Source organism: Oryx dammah, unplaced genomic scaffold (assembly GCF_014754425.2).
Source record: "Oryx dammah isolate SB20612 unplaced genomic scaffold, SCBI_Odam_1.1 HiC_scaffold_6, whole genome shotgun sequence".
NCBI classification, from domain to species: domain Eukaryota; kingdom Metazoa; phylum Chordata; class Mammalia; order Artiodactyla; family Bovidae; genus Oryx; species Oryx dammah.
The window spans coordinates 34,311,104-34,334,268 of NW_024070190.1; the positions used below are offsets into that span (position 1 = coordinate 34,311,104).

The following is a 23,165-nucleotide window of genomic DNA, read 5'->3' on the forward strand; positions in this document are numbered from 1 at the left end:
GTCTCAAAACCGAGAGTAATCTCAGTTCATTTCCAAGACAGACCATTCAACATCACAGTAATCCAAGTCTGTGCCCCAACCACTAATGCTGAAGAAACTAAAGTTGAATGATTCCATGAAGACCAACAAGACCTTCTAGAACTAACATCAAAGAATAAAGATTTCCTTTTCATCACAGGGGATTGGAATGCAAAAGTAGGAAGTCAAGAGATACCTGGAGTAACAGGCAAGTTTGGCCTTGAGGTACAAAATGAAGTAGGGCAAAGGCTAAGAGAGTTTTGCCAAGAGAACACACTGGTCATAGCAAACACTTTCTTTCAACAACACAAGAGATGATTCTACACATGGACATCACCAGATGGTCAATGCTGAAATCAGATTGTTACATTCTTTGCAGCCGAAGATGGAGAAGCTCTATATAGTCAGCAAAAACAAGACCTGGAGTTGACTGTGGCTCAGATCATGAGCTCTTTATTGTAAAATTCAGGCTTAAATTGAATAAAGTAGGGGAAACCACTAGACCATTCAGGTATGACCTAAATCAAATCCTTTATGATTATACAGTGGAGGTAACCAATAGATTTGAAAGATTATATCTGGTAGAGAAAGTGCCTTAAGAACTATGGATGGAGATTCATAATATTGTACAGGAGGCAATGACCAAAATCATCCCCCAAAAAAGAAATGCAAGAAGACAAAGTGACTGTCTGAGGAGGCCTTACAAGTAACTGAGAAAAGAAGAGAAGCTAAAGGCAAAGGAGAAAGAGAGAGAGATAACCAACTGAATGCAGAATTCCAGAGAATAGCAAGTAGAGATAAGAAGGCATTCTTAAATGAACAATGCAAAGAAGTAGAGGAAAGAAATGTGAAGGGAAATACAATTTTTTGCAAGAAAATTGGAGATACTAAGGGAGCATTTCATACAAAGATGGGCACAATAAAGGACAGAAATGGCAAAGACCTAACAGTAGCAGAAGAGATTAAGAAGAGGTGGCAGAAATACACAGATACAACAAAGGTCTTAATGACCCAGATAACTATGATGGTGTGGTCACTCACCTAGAGCCAGACATTCTGGAGTGTGAAGTCAAGTGGACTTTAGAAACCATTACCATGAACAAAGCTAGTGGAGGTGATGGAATTCCAGATGAGCTATTTAAAATCCTAAAAGATGATCCTATTAAAGTGCTACACTCAATATGTCAGCAAATTTGGAAAACTCAGCAGTGGTCACAGGACTGGAAAAGGTCAGTTTTCATTCCAGTCCCAAAGAAAGGCAATGCCAAGAATGTTCAAACTACTGCACAATTGAACTCATTTCACATGCTAGCAAGGTAATCTCAAAATCCTTCAAGTTAGGCTTCAACAGTATGTGAACTGAGAACTTCCAGATGTACAAGATGGATTTAGAAAAGGCAGAGGAACCAGAGATCAAATTGCCAACATCCATTAGATCACAGAAAAAGCAAGAGAATTCCAGAAAAACATCTGCTTCTTTTACTATGCTAAAGCCTTTGACTGTGTGTATCACAGCAAACTAGAAAATTCTTAAAGAGATGGGAATACCAGGCCACCTTACCTGCCTCCTGAGAAGCCTGTATGCAGGTCAAGAAGCAACGGTTAGAACCAGACAGGGAACAATAGATTGGTTCAAAACTGGGAAGGAGTACATCAAGGCTATATATTGTCACCCTGCTTATTAACTTATACGCAAAGTACATCATGTGACATGCTGGGCTGGATGAATCACAAGCTGGAATCAAGATTGCTGGGAGAAATATCAACAACCTCAGATATGCACATGATACCACTCTAATGGCAGAAAGCAAAGAGGAACTAAAGAGCCTCTTGATGAAGGTGAAAGAGGAGAGTGAAAGATCTGGCTTAAAATTCAACATTCAAAAAACTAAGATCATGGCATCCATTCCCATCACTTCATGGCGAATAGATGAGGGAAAAGTGGAAACAGTGACCGATTTATTTTCTTGGGCTCTGAAATCACTGCAGATGGTGACTATTGCCATGAAATTAAAAGACGCTTGCTTCTTGGAAGAAAATCTATGACAAACCTAGACAGCATATTAAAAAGCAGAGACGTCACTTTGCCAACAAAAGTTGGTAAAGTCAAAGCTTTGGTTTTTCCATGTATGGATGTGAGAGCTGGACCACAAAGAAGGCTGAGTACTGAAGAACTGATGCTTTTGAATTGTGGTGCTGGCAAAGGCTCTTGTGAGTCCTTTGGACTGCATGGAAATCAAACCAGTCAATCCCAGAGGAAATCAACCTTGATTATTCATTGGAAGGACTGGTGCCGATGCTGAAGTTCAATACCTTGGTCACTTGATGCGCAGAGCCAACTCATTGGAAAAGACCCTGATGCTGGGAAAGTTTGAGGGCAGAAGGAGAGGGGGTTGGCAGAGGCTGAGACAGCTGGAAGGCATCACTGACTCAATGGACATGAGTTTGAGCAAACTCCAGGAGTCTATGAAGGATAGAGCAGCCTGGTGTGCTGCAGTTCATGGGGTCACAAAGAGTTGGATATGACTTAGCAATTGAACAACAACATGATTTATTTAATTAATCATACCTCTATAATGAAGGCTTCAAAAAAACCTAAAGGACAGGGTTCAAAGAACTTCAGATTGGGGAACCAGAACCTTCTGCTTGCCACTCTGCCAGGTGTTAGGGAAATTAAAATGGAGGAAGTCTTGTTCAGACTTCAGAGACAAGAAAGCAGAGCAAGCCTCTCATCTTGCTTCTGGCCTGCCTAGACACTGCCTGACTATGTGCTTGCTTGTGAGCGCACCAGTTGTTACCAGTAAGCCAAGCGGCACTATAGATAAGATATGGAAGCCCCTGAAGATCTGGCCCATCTCCCAGGGTCTCATTACTCACCAGATAAACAGCATTGTAAAACGATTAATATGAAACCAGAGCTGCATTTTTGCTCTCAAACTGATGATGATATCAATTTGTGGCCCTGGATTATAAACAGGAACCCCCAAACGCAATTTGTAGTCTTGCCCATGGCAGGGACACACTGCCCAGGACCTTTTCCCAACTGGGACTCCAGATTGTTGTTACTTAGGACTTCCCAGTGCTATTTCAACCTGGATGTTAGTTGGCCCAATTTGGTGATATATGTACTGTTACTCTCCTCTGCTGTTTCTATTTATCTTTGCTTTTCATGATCATATGTTGAAAATAAGTTAGATAATTCACTATTAAATATTGAAATTATGCACCTGTGTCTGATTCATGTCAATGTATGGCAATAACCACCACAATGTTGTAATTATCCTCCAATTAAAATAAATTAATTAAAAATTTAAAAAATATGTTAATTTTTAAAAATATTAAAATTGTTTGTTTCTGTAAAATGAGTGATTTCTTTTGTTAATGAATCCTTCAAAACTGAAAGTTAAAACTTTCAGCAAAACACGAGGCCCTAAACTCCACAAGGACAGAAGCTCCTTTATTTGGGAACTCATCTTCTGTATCTCTTCATCTAGCTTGAGTTATATGCTTTTATAATAAACTGGTGATAGAGTAAGTAAAATGTTTCTCCAAGTTTTGTAAGTTGCTTTAGCAAATTAGCTGAACTTGAGGAGGGGACCACTGGAAGCTCCAATTTATACCCAATCAGAGGCATAGGAAACAACCTAGGCATCTGAGGTGAAGAGAAGTCTTATGGGACTGAGCCTTTACCCTGTGGAATCTGATGCTGACTCCAGGTAGACAGTGTCAGAATTGAGTTGAATTATAAGAAACCTAAATGATGTCAGAAACTTGCTTGTTGGTGTGGGGAAATTCCTCCCTACTACCCCACTACTCTACCCCTACTGCAATGGAATTGGGTGCAGACCATTACCAACTATCTTACCTCTGAAGATGCTACTCCATAACTTTACCCATCAGGCTTCCCTGCTTTCCATTCTGACCTTGCTCACATGGTAATTATACCATCTGGCTTCCGATGGCTTCAGCTGGCCTCTACTATTTTGGGATGCCCATCATTCCCACTGCTATTAGTGAGCCCAGTTCTCTAACAACATTCTACCATCAACTCTGCCCTGTAAGGGGAGAGCTACCACTGATAGTTCAGAGATGCTATCTCTCTTGCCAGCATATTCTTCATTGCTTTGACTTTCCTGCAGAACACAATCTGTCCATTCTAGCATGCTTGCTTCCTTAAACTTTTTGACCCCTTTTCCACTGTCTGTCTTAGTAGTTCTAGCATTTCTACTTAAGGGGAGCTTTTACTTTCTCCAGGCTTCTAAGGGCCATTCTAGAGTATATCAACACTTTCTCCCAGGGTTCTTACCAGGAAGACAACACCTGTTTCCCGGATGAGTACTCCTGTTGCAAGAATGGGGACCCTTTCAGGGCCTGAGAGTAGGCTCTTGTCTAACACTCAGAAATGAATTGTCTGAGGAGAACACATACTGACAAAGTGAGAGACTTTATTGGCAAGGGACACCTGGGCAGAGAACAGCAGGATAAGGGAACTTAGAACTGTTCTGCCATGTGGCTCACATTCTCAGGTTTCATGGTAATGGAGTAAGTTTCTGAGTTGTCTCTGGCCAACCATTCTGACTCAAGGTCCTTTCTGGTGCGGCACACATTACTCAGCCAAGATGGATTCTAGTGAGAAAGATCCTGGGAGGTTGGTAAGACATATTGACTTGTGTCTCCTCTCCCTTTTGACCTTTCCCAAATCCTTCCATTTGGTGGTAACTTGTCAGTTCCACGTTCCTTGCTTGGACCTTCTGTTGTTAACCACCTGTAACTCATACAAGTTAACTGTTGTTAACCACCTGTAACTCATACGAGTGGTTACTGAGTTGGTTGAACAGGGTAGGGCAGTTTTGGTCAGTGATTCCACTAACACTTCTCTATTGGTGAACATTTCCTTATCCAACTTTATGATTTGTCTTCATCCCTTGATCTAGCACTCTTGGAGTTAAGTTGGGCTTCCCTAGTTGCTCAGAGGTAAAAAAATTTGCCTGCCAATGCAGTTCAATCCCTGGGCTGGGAAGATCTCTTGAGGAGGAAATGGCAACCCACTCCAGTATTCTTGCCTGGAAAATCTCATGGACAGAGAAGCCTGATGGGCTGTAGTCTATGGGAACACAAAATAGTCGGACATGACTTAGCGACCAAACAACAATAGAATTAAGTCTCATAGACACTCTCTTGGCTTCTGAGGTGCATAACAACTAAGTTCTGCTGAACCTTCACCTTTCCTCCTTACCAGGCCCAACACTCTCCTGTTGATTTATATTGTAACTTTACTTATGGATCTGTTGGCTAGGCAGGGGGGTGGGGCAGACCTTGAGGGAGAGTGCATATGGTCTTAAAGGGCAGAGGCCTCTTAACCATCTTCAAACCAGAGGAAAGCATTAATTTTTAAGGAGTGAGCCTATTCTATAAAACCAAGGGTTTGAAGAAGTTTAGGGGTTCAAATTCTGAATGTATCGACCCAGATACATTTATACCCAGTTGTCCTCATTTCTGAGGTCCAGTACTTTCCAAATCAGGGTCCTGATGTTGTATAACAGACTTGGTTAGATTGGCACCTTAACATTCTTGAACTCTGCTATTCTTCTGATTATATCCTGGGCCTAGGCCTCAACTTTTCCAGCCCTCCCACTGCAGAAAAGAGTTTCTTAATATGCTGCTGAGGAGACCCATTGGTTTTCACAGTCTTTAATTAATCATCCTTGATCTTTCATTAGTTACCTCCAGCAAGAGCTATCTAATGCCATCGTCTTTATAATTACTGCTTCTCCATATTCTCAGATGTTTCATATACTGCACCCTGGTGCACTTCCTTCCACTGGTACACCATCCCAGTTCATCATCAGTGCAAGTTTGAATAATTGCAATGCTCTCTTGTGTGTTTTCTGCATTTACAGCCAGGGATAGGGTCCTCATTACCAGCCAAGACAGTAGGTGATCCAGCTCCAAAATCTCATTTTAGCAACTGCTTTCTCCCCATCCTAGCACCAACTTTTGCAGGTTGGAATCTCCATGGAAGAAACATTGATATGAAAACTAGTGTGCACAATGTTTCTAAGGGAGCTCTCTCAGGGGGGATGCAAGGAAGCAAGACTAAGTAAAAGAAGAAACCGAGCTACAAAGCAGTCCCAACAAAGCCTCAGCCAAATCCTCAGGGAATTCTGAATCTGTGATTTCCCTGCCAAGTTGTTCCAAGTTCAGGGGAGGAATCTGGTATCCATATGCCCACCTGGACCAGGCATTGGGTGAAGGCTGCTGTGGGAAGCAGTGTGGCCTTAGACAAGGTGCATCTCTTCCACAGAGGTTAATTTCAATAAGGTATCAGTTCTGAAGAGGGGATCTAGATAATGCAGGATCCACGAGAGACTTTTCGAAACTAGGGGGAACAGGGATGGGTACAGTATAGCCTTCAAGAAGAGGACAAGAATAACCCTCTTTCTGTAAAATGATTGTTTTCTTCATCTTCTAGTTAATAGGATTTGATTATAGCTGTAAAATTTGGTCTCACTGTAAAGTAACTTTACACTTGATGAGAATCTAGGAACATTTAAACAAAAATAATCCTTTCATGAACAAAAGAGAGCCCAGACAGCGTAACTCTTTGATAATACTTCTGCTTTAATAGACTGTTTGCAAATACATAGATATCCAGGAGGAAAGGTAACACAGCATGAATGCAAGAGAGAGAACACAACTGTGCTTTAATTTAGGCACTAAGTTTCTAAATGTGGCAGCAATCACACTTCTAAGCAAACAATGTCCACTAGCTTGCAAACATATTTGATGGTGATATTAGAACAGTTAACTTCATACTGTAAAACATGTTAAATACCTCCTCTGTACATTCATGGTATGTTGCGTCTGTGTTTTTTCACAAAAAAGAGGCATGTCTAGATTTCGTAATCAGAGTCAGCTTCATGAAGACTTAGATATGAAATAGTGCCTCTCAATTTGTTTCTCAAACTAAATTTTTTAAAAACAGTATATTCTTTAAAGCAATTTTATAGATATGGAGAGTCTAGCTAATTTCATAGTGATATTGTTGAATATGATACATAAGAAATGCAGGTATTTTCCAGGACAACAGGATAGATAAAGGAGGCTTTAAGAATCCATGAGAAAAAAAGATGATAAAACTTAAACTTCCTTTTCAGATGTTTTAAATTTTCTAAAAAGCTTTTTGTCCTCAAATTAATCATTTAACCATGGTATACAAAATACATTGCCTGGTGTGAAGATGGGAAACCCTCTCTTTTATATAGTAAAATCTTCTTCTGGTCCATCCTGCTCCAAGTCCTGGTTGTATGAGGGCACATTTCCCTCCTTAGATCTAAAGTTGTAATGAAAAGCATCATTTTCTTCTACTGGTTGGTATTCCTGTTCTATTTCATTTAGGAAGCCATTTCCAGATCCTGCTCCAGAACCTGATCCCGAGACGTCCTCAGAAAGAGGGAAGACTTCATTCAAATCCTTGGAATTCTCCAGTCTGAAGACAGAAAAAAGGGGGAAAAAACCGTTAAAGTTTGAGACATAAAAAGATAATCATGAAAGATTTTTTAAGGTAAGAAAGTAAATGTAGTGACTCAGTTGCTGAAATTAGAAGTTAAAAGTTTCCAGTTATTTAGTGCTTTGAAACAAAAAAATAAGTCAGCCTTTCCACATGTTTGCATATACTTAGTGTACCTAACTCATTGCCTTTTTCAGTTCCACATCTGCTCATTGCAGATGGATACAAAATGCTATCACTAACACGGCAATCCTATATTTGGAATTTCTTTTAAAAAAAAAAAAAAACAGAAAAGTTCCCATTTCTACACTTTCTCCCACTCAGTAGATAGATGATATTTTTCCTAATTTAAAATTTCTACAAAACTTCTAATAACGTCATAGTACTTCAACAAAGCTCACTCTTAGGTAATTCTTTGTAACAAGTCAAGAATTATATAAACCAACATGTTAACATTTCAGTTTGTATGTGCTCAGTCACTTAGTCATGTCCAACTCTTTGTGACTCTGTGGACTGTAGTCCGCCAGGCTCCTCTGTTCATGGGGATTCTCCAGGCAAGAATACTGGAGTGGGTTGCCATGCCCTCCCTCAGGGGATCTTCCCAACCCAGGGATCGAACCCAGGTCTCCTGAGCCACCAGGGAATCCCAGTTTAAATGTTTACAAAGCTTTAAATTCCCTCAGAATTTTTGCCAGTGTGAAGGAAAATAAAAAAGAACTTAAACTGGGAATTCCCTGGTGGTCCAGTGGTTAGGACTCCAAGCTTTCACTGCTGAGAGCTCAGGTTTGATATCTGGTCGGGTAACTTGAATCCCACATGCCAAGCAGCCAAAAAATAAAAGAAAAAGAAAAAGAAAAAAAGTAAGTGCTTCCACCAAGCACTCTGGGTAGAAGGTAGAACCAGAAGGGGTTGAGGAGAGGAGAGGGGTGACAGTAAGCACAGAAAAGGACAACAGCTGGAGAGGAAGCAGAATCAAAGAGAAGATTTTACCTAAAAGTAGGTGATACTAGAGAATGTCTGTAGACTAATGCTGGTTTCAGAGGGTGGACTGCAGAATTAAAGTCCTGGAGAAGGTGCATGAGATAAGATACCCAGCACAAGGAAGGTGGCCTTCGAAGCTGCCACAGTCAAGAGTCCAATCAGGAAACTTAATCTAAATATGTAAGACAGGGAATTGCTTACACATGAGATGGAAAAGAAGGAAAGCCAAATAGGGAACAGTGAGGAACTCCAGAGATGAGCAACAGCAAGAAAACACTTCTCTCCCTGGGCTAGAAGGACAGTAGAGGAAGTGGTACTACCTAAGCCCAGGGACCAAGAGCACTGGTGGAAGCTGAAGTCACGTATGAGATATTAGCCTTGCCAGAGGTGCCACCAAGGCAGGAATGAGAAGAAACATACTTCTCTCTCCCTGCCACCCATGCTGAGCAGTCTCCCTTCCAGGCATCCCATTGGCCAAACTCAGCCGCAGATCCGGGAGTGTGAGAAATGCAGATCACAGGGATCAGCCCTCATCCCTCCACCCAATACAGAGCAGGGATGGGGAAGGAGAAGAAATGCACCTGAGAGCAAAAGAGTCCAAGACTGGCACAGAAGGAGAGGCTGTTCATCCATAGTGACAGGAGTTTCAGACCAGGAAGGAAAGTTACTGGCTGAGAAAAGGGAAGATTATACGGATGTTTTAAAAAACTATTTAAAGGTTATATTCTATTTATAGCTATTAAAAACATTGACCATATTCCCTGTTGTATATAATACATCTTTGTAGATTGTTTTATTCATAGGATTTTGTACCTCTTAATCCCTTGCCCCTATCTTGCCCCTCCCCACTTTCCTCTCCCCATTGGTAACCACTGGTTTGTGCTCTATATCTGTGTATCTCTTTTTTGTTATATTCATGAACTTGTTCTATTTTTTTTAGATTCCACATACAAGTAATATACAGTATTTGTCTTTCTCTGGCTTATTTCACTGAGCATAATACCCTCCAAGTCCATGCATGTTGTTACAAATGGGAAAAATCTCTTGGATTTTTATGGCTGAGTAGTATTCCAGCGTGTGTGTCCGTGTGTGTGTGTGTGTGTGTGTGTGTGTGTGTATCACATCTTCTTCATCCATTCATCTTGTTGATGGGCACTTAGGCTGCTTCCACATCTTGGCAATCGTAAATAATGCTGCTGTGAACATTGGGGTACATATATCTTTTCAAATTAGTGTTTTCATTTCCTTTGGATAAATATCTAAGAATGCAATTGCAGGATTATATGGTGACTCCATTTCTAGTTTTCTGAGTTTTCTACAGTGATTGCACCAATTTACATTCCCACTAACAATGTACAGGAGTTCTCTTTTCCTACTTCGTCACCAACATTTGTTAATTGTGGTCTTTTCAATGACAGCCATTCTGACAGGTGTGAGGTGATTTTTTCGTGGGTTTTAGTTGCATTTCTCTGGTGATTAGTGATGTTGAGCATCTTTTCATGTTCATGTTGCCCATTCTTCTTTGGGAAAATGTCTATTCAGATCTTCTGCCCATTTTTCAGGTCGTTTGCTTTATGATGTTGAGTCATGTGAGCTGTTTATATATTTTAGATATTAACCCCTTATCAGTCATATCATTTGTAAATATTTTCTCCCATTTCAGTAGGTCATCTCTTTGTTTTGTCAATGGTTTCCTTTGCTGTGCAAAACCTTTTATGTTTAGTTAGGTCCCATTTGCTTACTTTTGCTTTTGTTTCCTTTGCCATAAGACACAGATCCAAAAAAATATTGCTACAATTTATGTCAAAGAGTGTGGAAGATTATGGAGATTTGAGGAGGGAAGAAATAGTATAAAACAGCTGTTTTGGAGGACTTAGGTTATTCCTCTAATATTTTAGATTAAATGAATTAGTATTGAAATCCATGACTTAAAATAATGGAGGAAGTTGTAACATCAGGTTCAAACTTTGTGCCAGAGAATTAAAACAGAAGCACAGGGTTGCAGAGTTGTATTTTGAGGATGGTGATGATATAATTTCAGTGATGAGGGGAGTTGCCAATATCCCCAAAGTGATAATAGGCTTACCTGGTTTGGGCACAATGACTTATGTGGCTTTCAGAAGGGTGATTTTCTTTTGTTATTTTTTTCTTTAATTTAGAGCTCAGATCAAGTGTAGAAATCTTTATAGTTATAAAGGTCCGTAGTAAAACCTTTTCGTCATTGCTCAGAACTGATCAGCCTTTTATACACACACACCTGCAGCCAATTCTCACTCACTCACCTGTAAGTCCTCAGTTATCCATTGTTACTTTTACACACATGCACGCCTTATTTTAAATTATTCTTTGCTTCTCAGAACTACAGAGATCATACATCAGGTAGATCAGGAGATCTTCAGATGCTCAGATTTGGCTATTTTCATCACTGATCCACTTCATTTTTTAAAAAAGATATATTTATTGGCCGTGCTGGGTCTTTGTTGCTGTGAGTGGGCTTTCTCTAGTGGCAGTGAGCAGAAAACTACTCTCTTGGGCTATTCTCTGGTTGCAGTGTGCAGGCTTCTCACTTCAGTGGCTTCTCTTATTGCAAAGCACAGGCTCTAGAGCACACGGGCTCAGTAGTTGTGGCTGACCGGCTTAGTTGCTCTGCGGCATGTGGGATCTCAGTTCCTGGACTAGGGATTGAACCCATGTCCCCTGCATTGGCAGGAGGATTCTTACTGGACCACCAGGGAAGTCCCAGGAGAGTGATTTTCTATTTAAGCCTGAATATTAAAACTTTTATGATAATTCTTTTCATAATATATGTTTGCCACATGTAACTTTGATATTCAGTGAAATAATGGGGTCTAATACAATTCAATTTTTTGTTACTTATGAATTCCTATCGGATCCTTTTGGCAAGTATAAGGCAGGTTTTATTTGATCAAGAAGAGGCATGGCTTTCTTTTTTATGAGTCACAGCCACTTATTGTTCCTTCCCCTAATTTCTTTTTTTTTTTATCACTACTGTCTAAACAGAACATTTTTATTACCCCTCAAAAATTATTTTCTGTGGGTTTTGCCTATTTCTGTACACTTCATATAGATGGAATCATATAATATGTGGCTTTTTATGTCTGGTTTCCTTTACTTTGCATAATGCTTTCCAGATTCAGCCATGTTGCAGCATTTATCAGTACTTCTTTCTTATGGTCAGATAATATTACACCTTATGTACATGTCACATTTTGTTTATGCATTCAGGCAATAGACTCCTACTGGATTTTAATATATAATGTGCTCTATTTACATTAATAAAATAATGTTCAATTATTTTCAATACCTATTGGTGAAAAGTATTCAATTTTTGTTTCTGCCACCAGAAAAAGACCTTGCGAAAGTGTGAGTCATGTATTCTTGTGCATCTCATATACCAGTGAATACACTACAGTTTTACCCTGCACTATGCAGTGAAAACTGAACTGTGGAAGCAAGAGCCTAAAGAAAACACTCTGGGCAACCCTTCTGCCTCCATGCCAAGATCTCAACAGAGGCTGACAAAAGTAAAATCAAGAAAGTCTACTTACGAGAAAATGTCAGGCCTTAGAGGTGGGATTCTGCTGGATTCACCTGGAAGTATATCAAACACTGTTCCCTTTTCTTCAATGCAGTTTGCAGAATTACTGTCAGGATTGCAGCGTATCCACTGGTATCTGGCTCTCTGCACAGGAGAACCTGCCCAAACAAGGAAACCTCATGATCAATAAGTATCTCTTACACAGCTTCTAATCACTCTTTCCCTAAGAAATTTTTAATTAAATAGATTTTAAATTTGGTAGGTAAGATGTGGACAGGTTTTATGACCGTTAATATAACAGAAGCACCCACTGTTTCCCAGCCCTTTATACATAGTTTATCCTTCTCACACTACACCTGTGCAAAGTAGCCTAGAGTTTAACATTAGAATAGGCTTTGGCGGTTAGCTGCCTCTGCTACTGGTGACTTGTGAAACCTTCACTTCCCCAGGTACCCACCAGAAAACTCAGGAACTAAGAGTGTCTCTTTTTCATAAGTTGCTCACAAAAATTAAATGAGAAAATGCATATAAAGATCTTAACATAGTGCCAGGCATACAGTAAATAAACACCTAATAATATTAACTATTATTGTCTCTGTACTATTATTTCCATTTTATACAAAGGAAAACTGAGGCTGCACAGGTACTAAGCACCCAGAATTCAACCTTCTATCTGACCCCGAAGTCTGCCTCTTCTGATAGAGATGAGTCAACCTATGTTCAGAAAGGTCCTGAGATATTACAGAACCCTAGTTCTTTGGGGCCATGTGGTATTCTTGAGAATGAAAAGCAGATTAAAAACTTAATCTCTTTCTTTGGCCTCACATCTAGTCAGAGATTTCAAAAGTCAAGGCTCTTCTGTTCACCAAAGATGGGCCTTCACAGACTTTTAATTTCTACATAAAAGGCTCCATATCCTGTGTTAAGAGGTTATATAGGAGATCGCTTATTAATTTACAAAATAAATTTCATTCCTCAGTTTAGCAAGGATGGAGCCCTGGTGGTGAAAAATATTTCACTACCCTCCAAAGGATCGTCTCCTCCCCACCTCAAGTACATTTGATTCACACAAGTACAGCTAATCGTCACCTAACATGAAGGAGCACATCTAAAACTCCTGAAAAGCAGAAAAGGAGATTTTGTTAGGGGCACCACAGACTAAATCTACCTTGTCCTGGCCAAGCACAATCATAACCACTTGCTTATCTATCATACAGTAGGAGGTCCTGGTAAAGAATGCAGACTAACAAGCTACCACCCGGAAGCATTGAGGAAAGGTCAAAAGGAAAGAGGAGATGAGAGTCCATATGTCCTACAAACCTCCCAGAATCCTCCTCACTAGAATCCGTCTTAGCTGAGTGATGTGCATGCTAGAGAGAACCTGAAAACTAACCCCATTACCAAAAAACCTGAGACTGCAAATTACATGGAAGAGCAGTTCTCCTGGGTGCCCTACCCTGCTGCTCTCTGCCTGGGTGTCCCATCCCAATGAAGTCTCTTGCTTTCTCAGTGCATGTGTCTTCTTGAACAATTTATTTCTCAGTGTTAGACAAGAATCCGCTCTCAGGCCATGGAAGGGGTCCCCCTTCCTGCAAGAGTTTTAAAGCCCAGTACATTATTGTTCTGTACAGATTGAGATGCAACTGATAACACATATTTAAGAAAACAAAATAAAATGAAGAACAGTGTTGTGGATAATCACTGCAATATTTTTTTGCAGCACCAAAGACTATAAAATCAGATGTTAATGAATTAAGATGCAGCGTACAATACTATGCAGCTATTAAAATAATGTGGCAATTCTCTGGGTACTGAATATATAATAATCTCCAAGTGTGTGTGTATACATAGTACATATATGTATATGTATGTGTGTGTATGTATACATTTATATATATTTTTTGACCATGCTATGTGGCTTGCAAGAATTTAGTTCTCCGAACAGAGATTTGAACATGTCCTCAGTAGTTAAAGCATGGAGTCTTAACTACTGGACTTCGAGGGCATTCCATCCAAGGTTAAAAAAAGTAAAGAACACTATGCATTGTGTGTTACCATTTGTGTATATTGTGGTTTTTTGGAATTTATTTACATATAAGCTTACATGCACAGAACACCTCTTAAAAGATAGACAACAAAGTGATCATCTTAGTGGAGAGAATTGGTGGCTAGAAGAGAGTGGAAGGAAGAACACTGACTTTTCATTGCATATCCTCTTGAACTTTTAGATTCTTGAGTTATACTATGTATTATCTTTCAAAATTAATTATTTTTATTTTTAATGGCTTTATCAAGGTGGATTTGACATTCAATAAGCTGTGCATATTTAAAGTGTACAATTTAATGTTTCAACAAGTGGATACAGCATGGAACCATCACCACAATCAACGGTATGAACATATCCAACATCCCCGAGTTTCCTTGTGCCCCTCTGTGACCCTGCCCTTCTCCCTCCCTTCTCCTGACTCCCCCAAGCCCCCATCAATCATCAGTCTGCTTTCTGTGATTATAAATTAGTTTGCATTTTCTAGATTTTATGTAAATGGACTCATACAGCTACTTGTCAAAAGTTTTCTGACTTTAACTCTGGGTCTAGAGGGCTCTCTACCTTTTATAGTACTCTCTCCTAAAAGTGGAGAGATTAGTTAGGTACTCCTTAAAACTTTGAAAAATGTAGCAAACAAAGAAAAAAAATTATTCCTAATCTCATTACCCAAACCCCTAGAGACTATAAATTTTAGAGTTTTCTTTCCTTCTGGGTATCACTATTTCTCAGAGAATATGCACAAGTTGTTTCCCTTCTCAGCTATCAGAGGTTGAAAAGTGGAGCCTCTACCAAGGTCAAATTCACTTTATATCTCAATGGGATGGCCAAGGACTTTGTTCCTAAAAGACTGCAGACCCACAGAATTTTGCAAAATGTTCTCTTTCCTTATGAACCTCTATTATGTCTATTTATACTCAACTTTGTCCTAGTTAATATTTCTGATTAATTTCATAAATACAGCTTTGTTAGGTTTCATTAAGATATACATATATATGAAGAGGAATATACAAATAATTCATGATGCTGTTCACCCTAGTATTATTTAAAATAGGAAAACAGTAAATAACTAATCAAAACAAGAGAAAACACTGAGATTAATTCTGAGGCATTACTATGAGAGAATATTAACCAAATGGAAAAAAAGTAGTAGCTATGGAAAAGACTACATAGCATCATAGGAAAATTTATATTTAAAAATGAGTTAAAAATAGCAGAATGCCATTCTATGCATAATAGTTATTAATGTACCTACATATATAGATATGGGGGATGGGAGAAAATACACAGAAATAGCTATAGTGGTAGGCTCTGGTGATTTTTTTTTCTCACTTTGTTTTCTAAATTACTGTAATAAACAATATTCTTTTAAAATATAAACAAAGCAAAAACTCTAATGTAGAAAGTAAATGTTCTCCCATTGTTTTTCTTCTTTCTGTCTGTCTTGCTTTCATTTTTTTCTTTTTTTTAGAACTACTACTCTGTCATACTCTTCCCCATAGTTCCTGAATATAGCTTACAAATTTCTGGTCTGGGACACTAGTCATCCAGAATGGGTTAGCTTTATCATCGCTTACAGGCTAAAGGTAAGGTTGCCAGATGACATCACAATGGCCGACCCTTACTAGCTATATAACTGTAACCTCCCTGGACCTCAGTTTCCTCATCCATAAAATGGGGACAGTAATAGATCTCATAATAAGATACAAATATTAGGTTCTTAGAATAGTACCTAGCACCATTGTCAGAGCTCTTTAAATGCTAGTTTCTGTGATGAAGAGGATGACAATGACCTATTGACCTATCTCTGATAGAGATAAACCAAATTTAAATTCCTGTCCCATCATTGAGCACCTTTCTGATTCTCAATTTCTCATCTTTAAAATAGGAATAATAGTCTCCCAAAGAGTCCCTGGTAGCTCAGCTGGTAAAGAATCCACCTGCAATGCAGGAGACTCAGGTTTGATTCCTGGGTTGGGAAGATCCCCAGGAGAAGGGAAAGGCTACCCACTCCAGTATTCTGGCCTGGAGAATTCCATGGACTGACTATAGTTTATGGGGTCGCTAAGAGTTGGACAGGAATGAGCAGCTTTCACTTTCAAAGAGTTCCAGTTTAAACAAGATAGAAGTATGTGACATGTCTATCACAAGCCTTTGTGTGCAGTACGTATTGAATACATTTTAGCTCTTTCTCCCTCTCTGATTCTTTCTTGAAGAACTTTGCCATCTAATGAATTGCTGCTTAGAAGCTTCATGTGAAATCGGGTGAAAATTCAACATCTCCTCCAGCAGAGGGCAATGTCTTCACACCCTATGCCATCTTGACCAATGCAGTCCAATAGAAACAAGAGGAACCATCCGAACATGTATGAAATTTTCAATATTAGGACAGTCATATTTTAAAAAGTAAAAAAAGAAATGTGACCTTAATTTTAAAACATTTTACTTAAACCAATATATCCAATAAACAATGTAAGTTATTAATGGATATTTTACACTTTTTTTCATACTAGGATTTTAAATCTGGTGTGCATTTTGCACTTACACCAGGTCTGTTTGGACTTGCCACATTTCACACATTTCAAGTGCTTAGTAGCCACAAGAGGCTCCTGGCCACCGTTTTGGATAGAGCAGGTCTAGACATTCTCCTCTACTGCCATTGATGACTGAGTATCAAACCAAGAAAGTGCTTGCATAGACAGGAAGTTAAACAGAAAAGTAAAACTAATAGTTTATGAAGAAGACTCCAAGTGAAAGATTGTATCTTTTCACTAGCATAAAAAAACACAACTTTGATAAATTAGAAAACTAAAATACAAACTCTTTCTAGAGTTTGGCATCTCAGCTTTCAAAATTTATAACGAGTTTCTTTTTTTGAGAGAGAGAGAGAATGTGAAAATTCTCTTTAAGGCAAGACATTTCTTTCCAACTTTAGCACGTGGGATCTTAGTTCCTTGGTGGAACCCATGCCCCCTGCACTGGAAGTGTGAGTCTTAACCACTGGACTGCCAGGGAAGTCCCCAAGAGGGATTTCCTTTTTTGGGTAATGAAAATGTTCTAAAATTGACTATGGTGATGGTTGCACATATCTGTGACTATACTAAAAAACCATTGATGTACACTTTAGATGGGTGAATTGTATGGTATATGAATATCTCAATAAAGATGTTCCAAAATTTATAAGAAATCAAAAGTAGAAGTCCATCTTCCCCCCAAAAATGTTTATCTAATTTGAGATTGGGGCTTCCCTGGTGGTTCAGCAGTAAAGAATTCTACAATGCAGGAGACATGGGTTTGATCCCTGGGTCAGAAAGATCCTCTGGAGAAGGAAATGACTACCCACTCCAGTATTCTTGCCTGGGAAATCCTATGGACAGAGGAGCCTGGCAGACTACAATCCATGGGGTCGCAAAGGATCAGACACAGCTTAGCGACTAAACAACAACAACTTGAGACTGATGATTTTACTTCATTTATTTTAATTTAAAAAAGTTTTATTGGTATTTAACATATTTAACCCGGCACACAATTCACTCTTCTAATGTGTAAATTTCAGTGTGTTTTTTTTAGCATGTTTATAGGTATATGCATAAATTTAAAACAATTTTATCATCACAGAGAAATCCTCTGTCCTTTAGCTATCCAATTCCTGTATCTTATGTGTCTTATCCCGAAATAACCATTAATCAATCTACTTTATGTCTCTGTATTTTTTACCAAATTAGACATTTTATATAAATAAAATAATATGAGGTGGGTTTCTTTTTTAAGTATAACTGACCTATAACACTATATTTGTTTCAGATGCATAACATAGTGATCTTCCATTATTAAACATTACAAAACGATTAACATAGACTGGGGATCTTAAATCTGCTTTAAAATAAAGAATGTGGCTACAGATACCAAGTTCCTGATATACTTATTCAAGAGTGTTGGCAGGATGTGAAAATTCAACAGTTCCAGCCGTGCAATGTGTGGGAGTATCTTGATTCTCTTTTGCCTGAGAGAAGTGTCTTGTGATTACCGTAATTAAAAAAATAAGAGGAAACATGCTCATGGACAGAAAAATGATCTTCCTAAGAGATCCCACTTAGGGGTCTCCTGGTTAATTCTGTAGTGGATTCAAGGAAGAAGAATGTTTTTTATTTAGAATCACTTCCTGTCCTTTCTCTCTGTGTCTCTGTCTTTGTCTCTCTTTCACACACAGAGTCTACTAGTTCTACTTCAGCAAAACACTTTCTACGAATAAATATTACCATTTATAAAAATAAACCTCTGACACTGGGCAAATAACTTACCCCAGTAATCTCTCTGTATCTTTTTATATTGTAGTATCAATATTTCCCCAACGTCATCACAGTTTACCAATTTCCTATTCTTAACGGAGATTTGCTGTGGGTTTGTTAGAAAAACTTTAAAATTGCCATGTTAGGGGAGAAAAAGGACCATTTTCATTCATTGTTTAGTGGCATCTAAATAGACATCACTATCTAAGTTGGAGCTGCTTCCTACTGGCCAAACAATTGCACAAGATTCCTCACCCTTGTGTGGTTTGACAAGCTATAAAAAGTTCCAAGTTTACTTTCAATTTCTCCCTCTCTGTTCCTCAACTCAGTGGTTTTAGTAATAAGAGCTGTAGACAAAGCAAGGTTGTTTTAGATAAAGACAATCTCTACTCCACCTAGAAAACAGCTAAATTACAGTAGAAAGTTAATTTGAACTTGAAATCAGGTGACCAGCTCTGCCATTAATTAGTTGTAATGGGCCTAGGGCAAGTCTCATGCATTTTCTGAAAGAGGTTGATGTAAAGAGGAAATGAGATAATGAATGTAAGATCCAGTTTTCTTCTCTATAAATTGGTATTAATTCCTCCTCACAGGGAATGTGATGACCATTTACCTGAGAGTGGATGCTAAATCACTTTACAGTTGAACAGCAGTGAACACTGGTGGAATCAATATTATTATTGTGATCTCAGAGGCAGTGTAGAGTGGACATAGGGTCTGGCAATGCCCCCCCCCCCCCCCCCCGGCTACACCTGCTCATGGATTTTCCATTTTCCTTCTTTATGGGCATCTTTGAAAAAGAGAGTTAATAAAAGAATTTGAGATTCACGGGCCTCATCATTAAATCGATTAGCCATCTGTCCTCTCCAGGGTCTCCCACGTCTTGCCAAACTTCCGTCTCTTTTGCAATTTGTAGATAGGCTTTTATAGCATGTTTTTATTTCAGCTTCACTTATAGTCACTGATGTGGGCTGAATTGTGTCACTCCAACTCAATGTATTGAAGTGGTGACCCCTAGTACCTCAGAATAGGACTGTATTTGGAGATAGGGACTTAAAAGAGATAGTTGAGATATGATGAGTTTACATGGATGAACCCTAATCCAGTATGGCTGTTGTCCTTATAAGAAGAGGAAACCAGGGACACACAAAGGACCATGTGGAGACAGAGATAAGATGGCTATCTACAAGCTGAGGAGAAAAGCTGCAGGATGAAACTAACCCAGCCAACACCTTGATCTTGGACTTCTAGTCTCCAGAACTGTAAGGAAATAAGTTTAAGCCACCCAGCCTGTGGTACTTTGTTATGGCAGCCCTAGCAAATTAATACAGTAACCTGAGATGTTTCGTTTCAGTAAAAGCAAGCCAAAAGCCTAGTGGAATTGATCATTCAATTAAATCAATGGGTTAAGAAAAAAAATTATTTTTAAGTGGGGAAAGAGTGCTACAGAATCATATCTGGCATCACATAGAATATTATGAAATAGAGACCTCTTTGCAGCCTTGAGTTGATGTCATGCACGCGCGCGCGCACACACACACACACACACACACACACACACACACAGCCAGTGGGTGGGCGTCTATTTCCCTTCTTATTCAAACGTGGGCACAAACCCTTAATTCCAATACCAACTGCACTTCTCCTTTGGAAACTCCCTAGTGTTTCAGTCTATTCATTCTCTTATTTTTGGTTCCCTTCCCAACACGGAGCAAAATGTACCAGTGATGACATAAATACTAGTGCTTTATACAATTTTATAACGGTTTCTTCACTACTTTCTGGAAAATACCTATTATATAAAGAACACTTTTGTTTTAATTTTAGTTTTCCCTATTGAATCTTAGTGGGAAATGTGACATTTCTGGGAGATTTTGAAGATGTAAAGATTCATTGAGCTCTGGTCAGAGTAGACCCAACACCAACAGGTCACTCAGGTCTGTTCTACAAACATGGACTTGACTGCCTGGATCTTGTCAGAACACATTAGGGAATTATTTCATTGGCTGAAGGTTTCCCCTGAAAGATTGGAGTAAAGCCTGTTCCTTACAATCAACAATGTTTTATCCTTTAAAAAAATAAACAGATTAATGGAAAGGTTTCATCAACATTATTTGCTGGTTTTTCTTTAATAATTGCATAACAAGAAGAAAGTGATTTTTATAAATTTCCAATATATAATGAATGTATCTGAGGTTGTGTGTACAATTTCATTTCCACCAGAAGTAAAAACAAGACAACTAGAAGTCACTTCAAAGAAACGTATCTAGATGTGTGCATCGCTATGACTCAATATTTCCTTTACGATTTGGAGGAATTTAGTGTTTTTCTACTATAAATTCTCCCTTCTACTTATCAGGCCATGACTATAATCCCTTATTTACCAAAGGAGAAGAAACTGTGTTTTTCTTACAAACTGATCATTTTCATTTTCTTAGTCATTAAAGGTTTTAAGTTGTTTCATTCTGACTAAAAACAATCCTAAACGATAGACCTAACAAGAAATTTCCAAATATGCTGTTTCTCTGAGCAACGACACAATGACTAAAATTCTTTGGTCTTTCTTTAAAATCTGAGCGGGTATTCATTAGCTGTGTCTAAACATAATTGAATTTTCACTAAGAAGCAGGCTTTTAAAAGGAGAGAAAATACAAGCAAATTTACTCTGATTTTAAAAATAGCATTTCCCAGTGTCAAAATAATTATAACATCACTAATTTTTAAAACTTGGGATAGATGTGGGCACTTAGAGGTAAACCATTTTCTCTATTCCTTTCTTGAGGCTTTAAAAATTTGTAAGCCATTTTCACCTGACAATAAAATAATACATTTCAATCATTTTAAGAACTTACAAGGCCATAGCTGCCTCAGAGTTTAACTTATTATTATTATTTTTTTTTTTGGTACCAAACTTAACTAACTTCACTCTAAAGAGTTCAGCTACCCCAAATTCTTCTTTTTTCTTTTTTCTTGGCCTACTTTCCCATAATATACTATATTCTATACCTCAGAGTGAATATAATCATTTGTGTGGACCCTGGGCCATACAAGAAGATTATAAGGTGACAAGATTACTGGGTCTTACCTTGAACTGAAGATGAAATCAGGATGAAGGCAAGAGCCAGAATAAGCCTAGTGCACTGGAGGAGCACCTGCATGGTGACGAACTTGCTTCAGCTCCACCAGCCGCGCACCAACCTCACAACAGGAAAGTGTAGCTGGGTGCTCTCTGTCCCTTTTAGAAGAGGTTCCAAAACCTCAAACCCTGCCCAGAACACACGTCACCATTTCCTGAACAAATAGAAAGAGATCCACATCAACCCCAGAAAGATTTCGAAAAAAAAAGAAAAAAGGGAGTAAAATAACTATTCATACCATTATGAAACTGCAGTGAACTCTCCCCAGGTCTGCTTTCTCAAGTTTTGTTGTTTGCCACTTGCCTGTTAGAAATTGTTTCCCACTGAAACAGTAGAATCAGCATTTAGGACACTTTGTTTTTTCTTTCTTCAGGTAACAATCTAAACACAAGTTTGCTAGCCAACCACACAGCTGATGAGATAAGGGAGTTGGATGCTGCCTTTTCATCACTGAGGTCCTTCAGTGTAAAATATTCTTGATTTTATTTTTCATCAGGACTAGCATAACTCACAGAGCCAAGCATAACAAGTGAAACTTCAAAGCTGAGTTCTAATCTACAAGAAAGTGTTGTTGGATTTGAGATAACTGGTTTCTTCTTATCAGATTCAGTTTCTCTCACTGGACCACCAGCCTCTCCCTCTGCCTCAAGAATCTAGTAAGGATTTTTGGTTATGAAGAACTGGGTAAAACACAAAAATGATTTTGCAGTCCTCTCCTCTTTCACACTGAGCATTTCTATGATTTGATTCCATTTATAGTCTGTTTTTTTTTTTTTTTTCCTCCTGGTAAAAATTTTCAACTTGACTTTCAGGTGCTCTGGCCTTGAATAAGCCAGAAATCAGAAACAAGGGGAGGTTGTCCTGTCAGTGGGCTTCTGGACCTCAGAAAACACAAAACAAAGTAAAAGAATAGCATCTCCCCCATATCTTGGGGATCATATGCTGACTGAAGCCTGAGGAACATGAAGTACAGGCTCCATAATAAAGTCACATAATAAACACAACAGTTATCACACACTCTTGCCCTTGAAACACACAGTCTCCATCCCAACATGTCTAACCCTGCAATGCCCACTTTCCATTTTCATCCTCCCTCTGGCCTGTCCTTTGACAGGAGGGAGGAGTTTCCCTTCCCTTGTTCTTGGCTTCCTGCTGATTCCTCTACCATTTCCTGCCAAGGACGGGCCTCAGACTAATCGCTGAGCAGCTGTGGTGCAAGTCCACAAATGCTGCAAAGCATGCACATTTTGACCCTCCTCAGAACCATCTGGAAATGTGTCCAGGGCCGACTCCAAGCGCAGTAATCAACCCCAGACGCTCAAATCCAGGGGGTTCCCCACCGCGGAATACTAGTTTCAGATTGAAATAACAACCCTCATCTTTGGCCCCTTTTAATTTTATCCCCCAATTTAAAACCCTGGCACCAAAACAATAATCCCTGTCAATAGCTTAAATAAGTCCGCTTTCAGTAAGTTCTCAGATCTGATTAGAGCTTGTGCTTTAAAATGGTAATTTTGGAGCCTTTTCCCACTTGAGTATTTTTTCTATTCTCTAGATTTTAGTGCGGAGAATGCAATGGCAACCCACTCCAGTACTCTTGCCTGGAAAATCCCATGGACGGAGGAGC

The 23,165-nt window shown here is 38.9% G+C and overlaps 1 protein-coding gene and 2 non-coding genes across 3 annotated transcripts; all 3 read right to left on the minus strand.

Annotated features, from left to right (window-relative positions):
* Positions 1-6,618: 6,618 nt before the first annotated feature.
* SRGN (serglycin) lies at positions 6,619-22,652 on the minus strand. Its single transcript, XM_040242212.1, has 4 exons — positions 21,777-22,652; positions 21,487-21,692; positions 12,079-12,226; positions 6,619-7,507 (listed from the first exon to the last, which is right to left on the minus strand). The coding sequence occupies exons 2-4, from the start codon at positions 21,557-21,559 to the stop codon at positions 7,276-7,278; spliced, it is 453 nt and encodes a 150-aa protein (XP_040098146.1). The 5' UTR covers positions 21,560-21,692; positions 21,777-22,652; the 3' UTR covers positions 6,619-7,275.
* Positions 10,667-10,736, minus strand: LOC120865541. The gene has a single exon (XR_005721449.1). It is a non-coding gene; the product is annotated as a small nucleolar RNA U2-30 (small nucleolar RNA).
* LOC120865542 lies at positions 10,861-10,940 on the minus strand. Its single transcript, XR_005721450.1, has one exon. It is a non-coding gene; the product is annotated as a small nucleolar RNA U2-19 (small nucleolar RNA).
* Positions 22,653-23,165: the final 513 nt, after the last annotated feature.

Coding starts and splice junctions, on each gene's coding strand:
- SRGN (XM_040242212.1), bottom strand. CDS start 21,559: ATGCAGGTGCTCCTCCAGTGCACTAGGCTTATTCTGGCTCTTGCCTTC. Junction 12,227..21,486: donor GATTTCATCTTCAGTTCAAG/GTAAGACCCAGT, acceptor TTGTTTGGGCAG/GTTCTCCTGTGCAGAGAGCC. Junction 7,508..12,078: donor CTAAGGCCTGACATTTTCTC/GTAAGTAGACTT, acceptor TTCTGTCTTCAG/ACTGGAGAATTCCAAGGATT.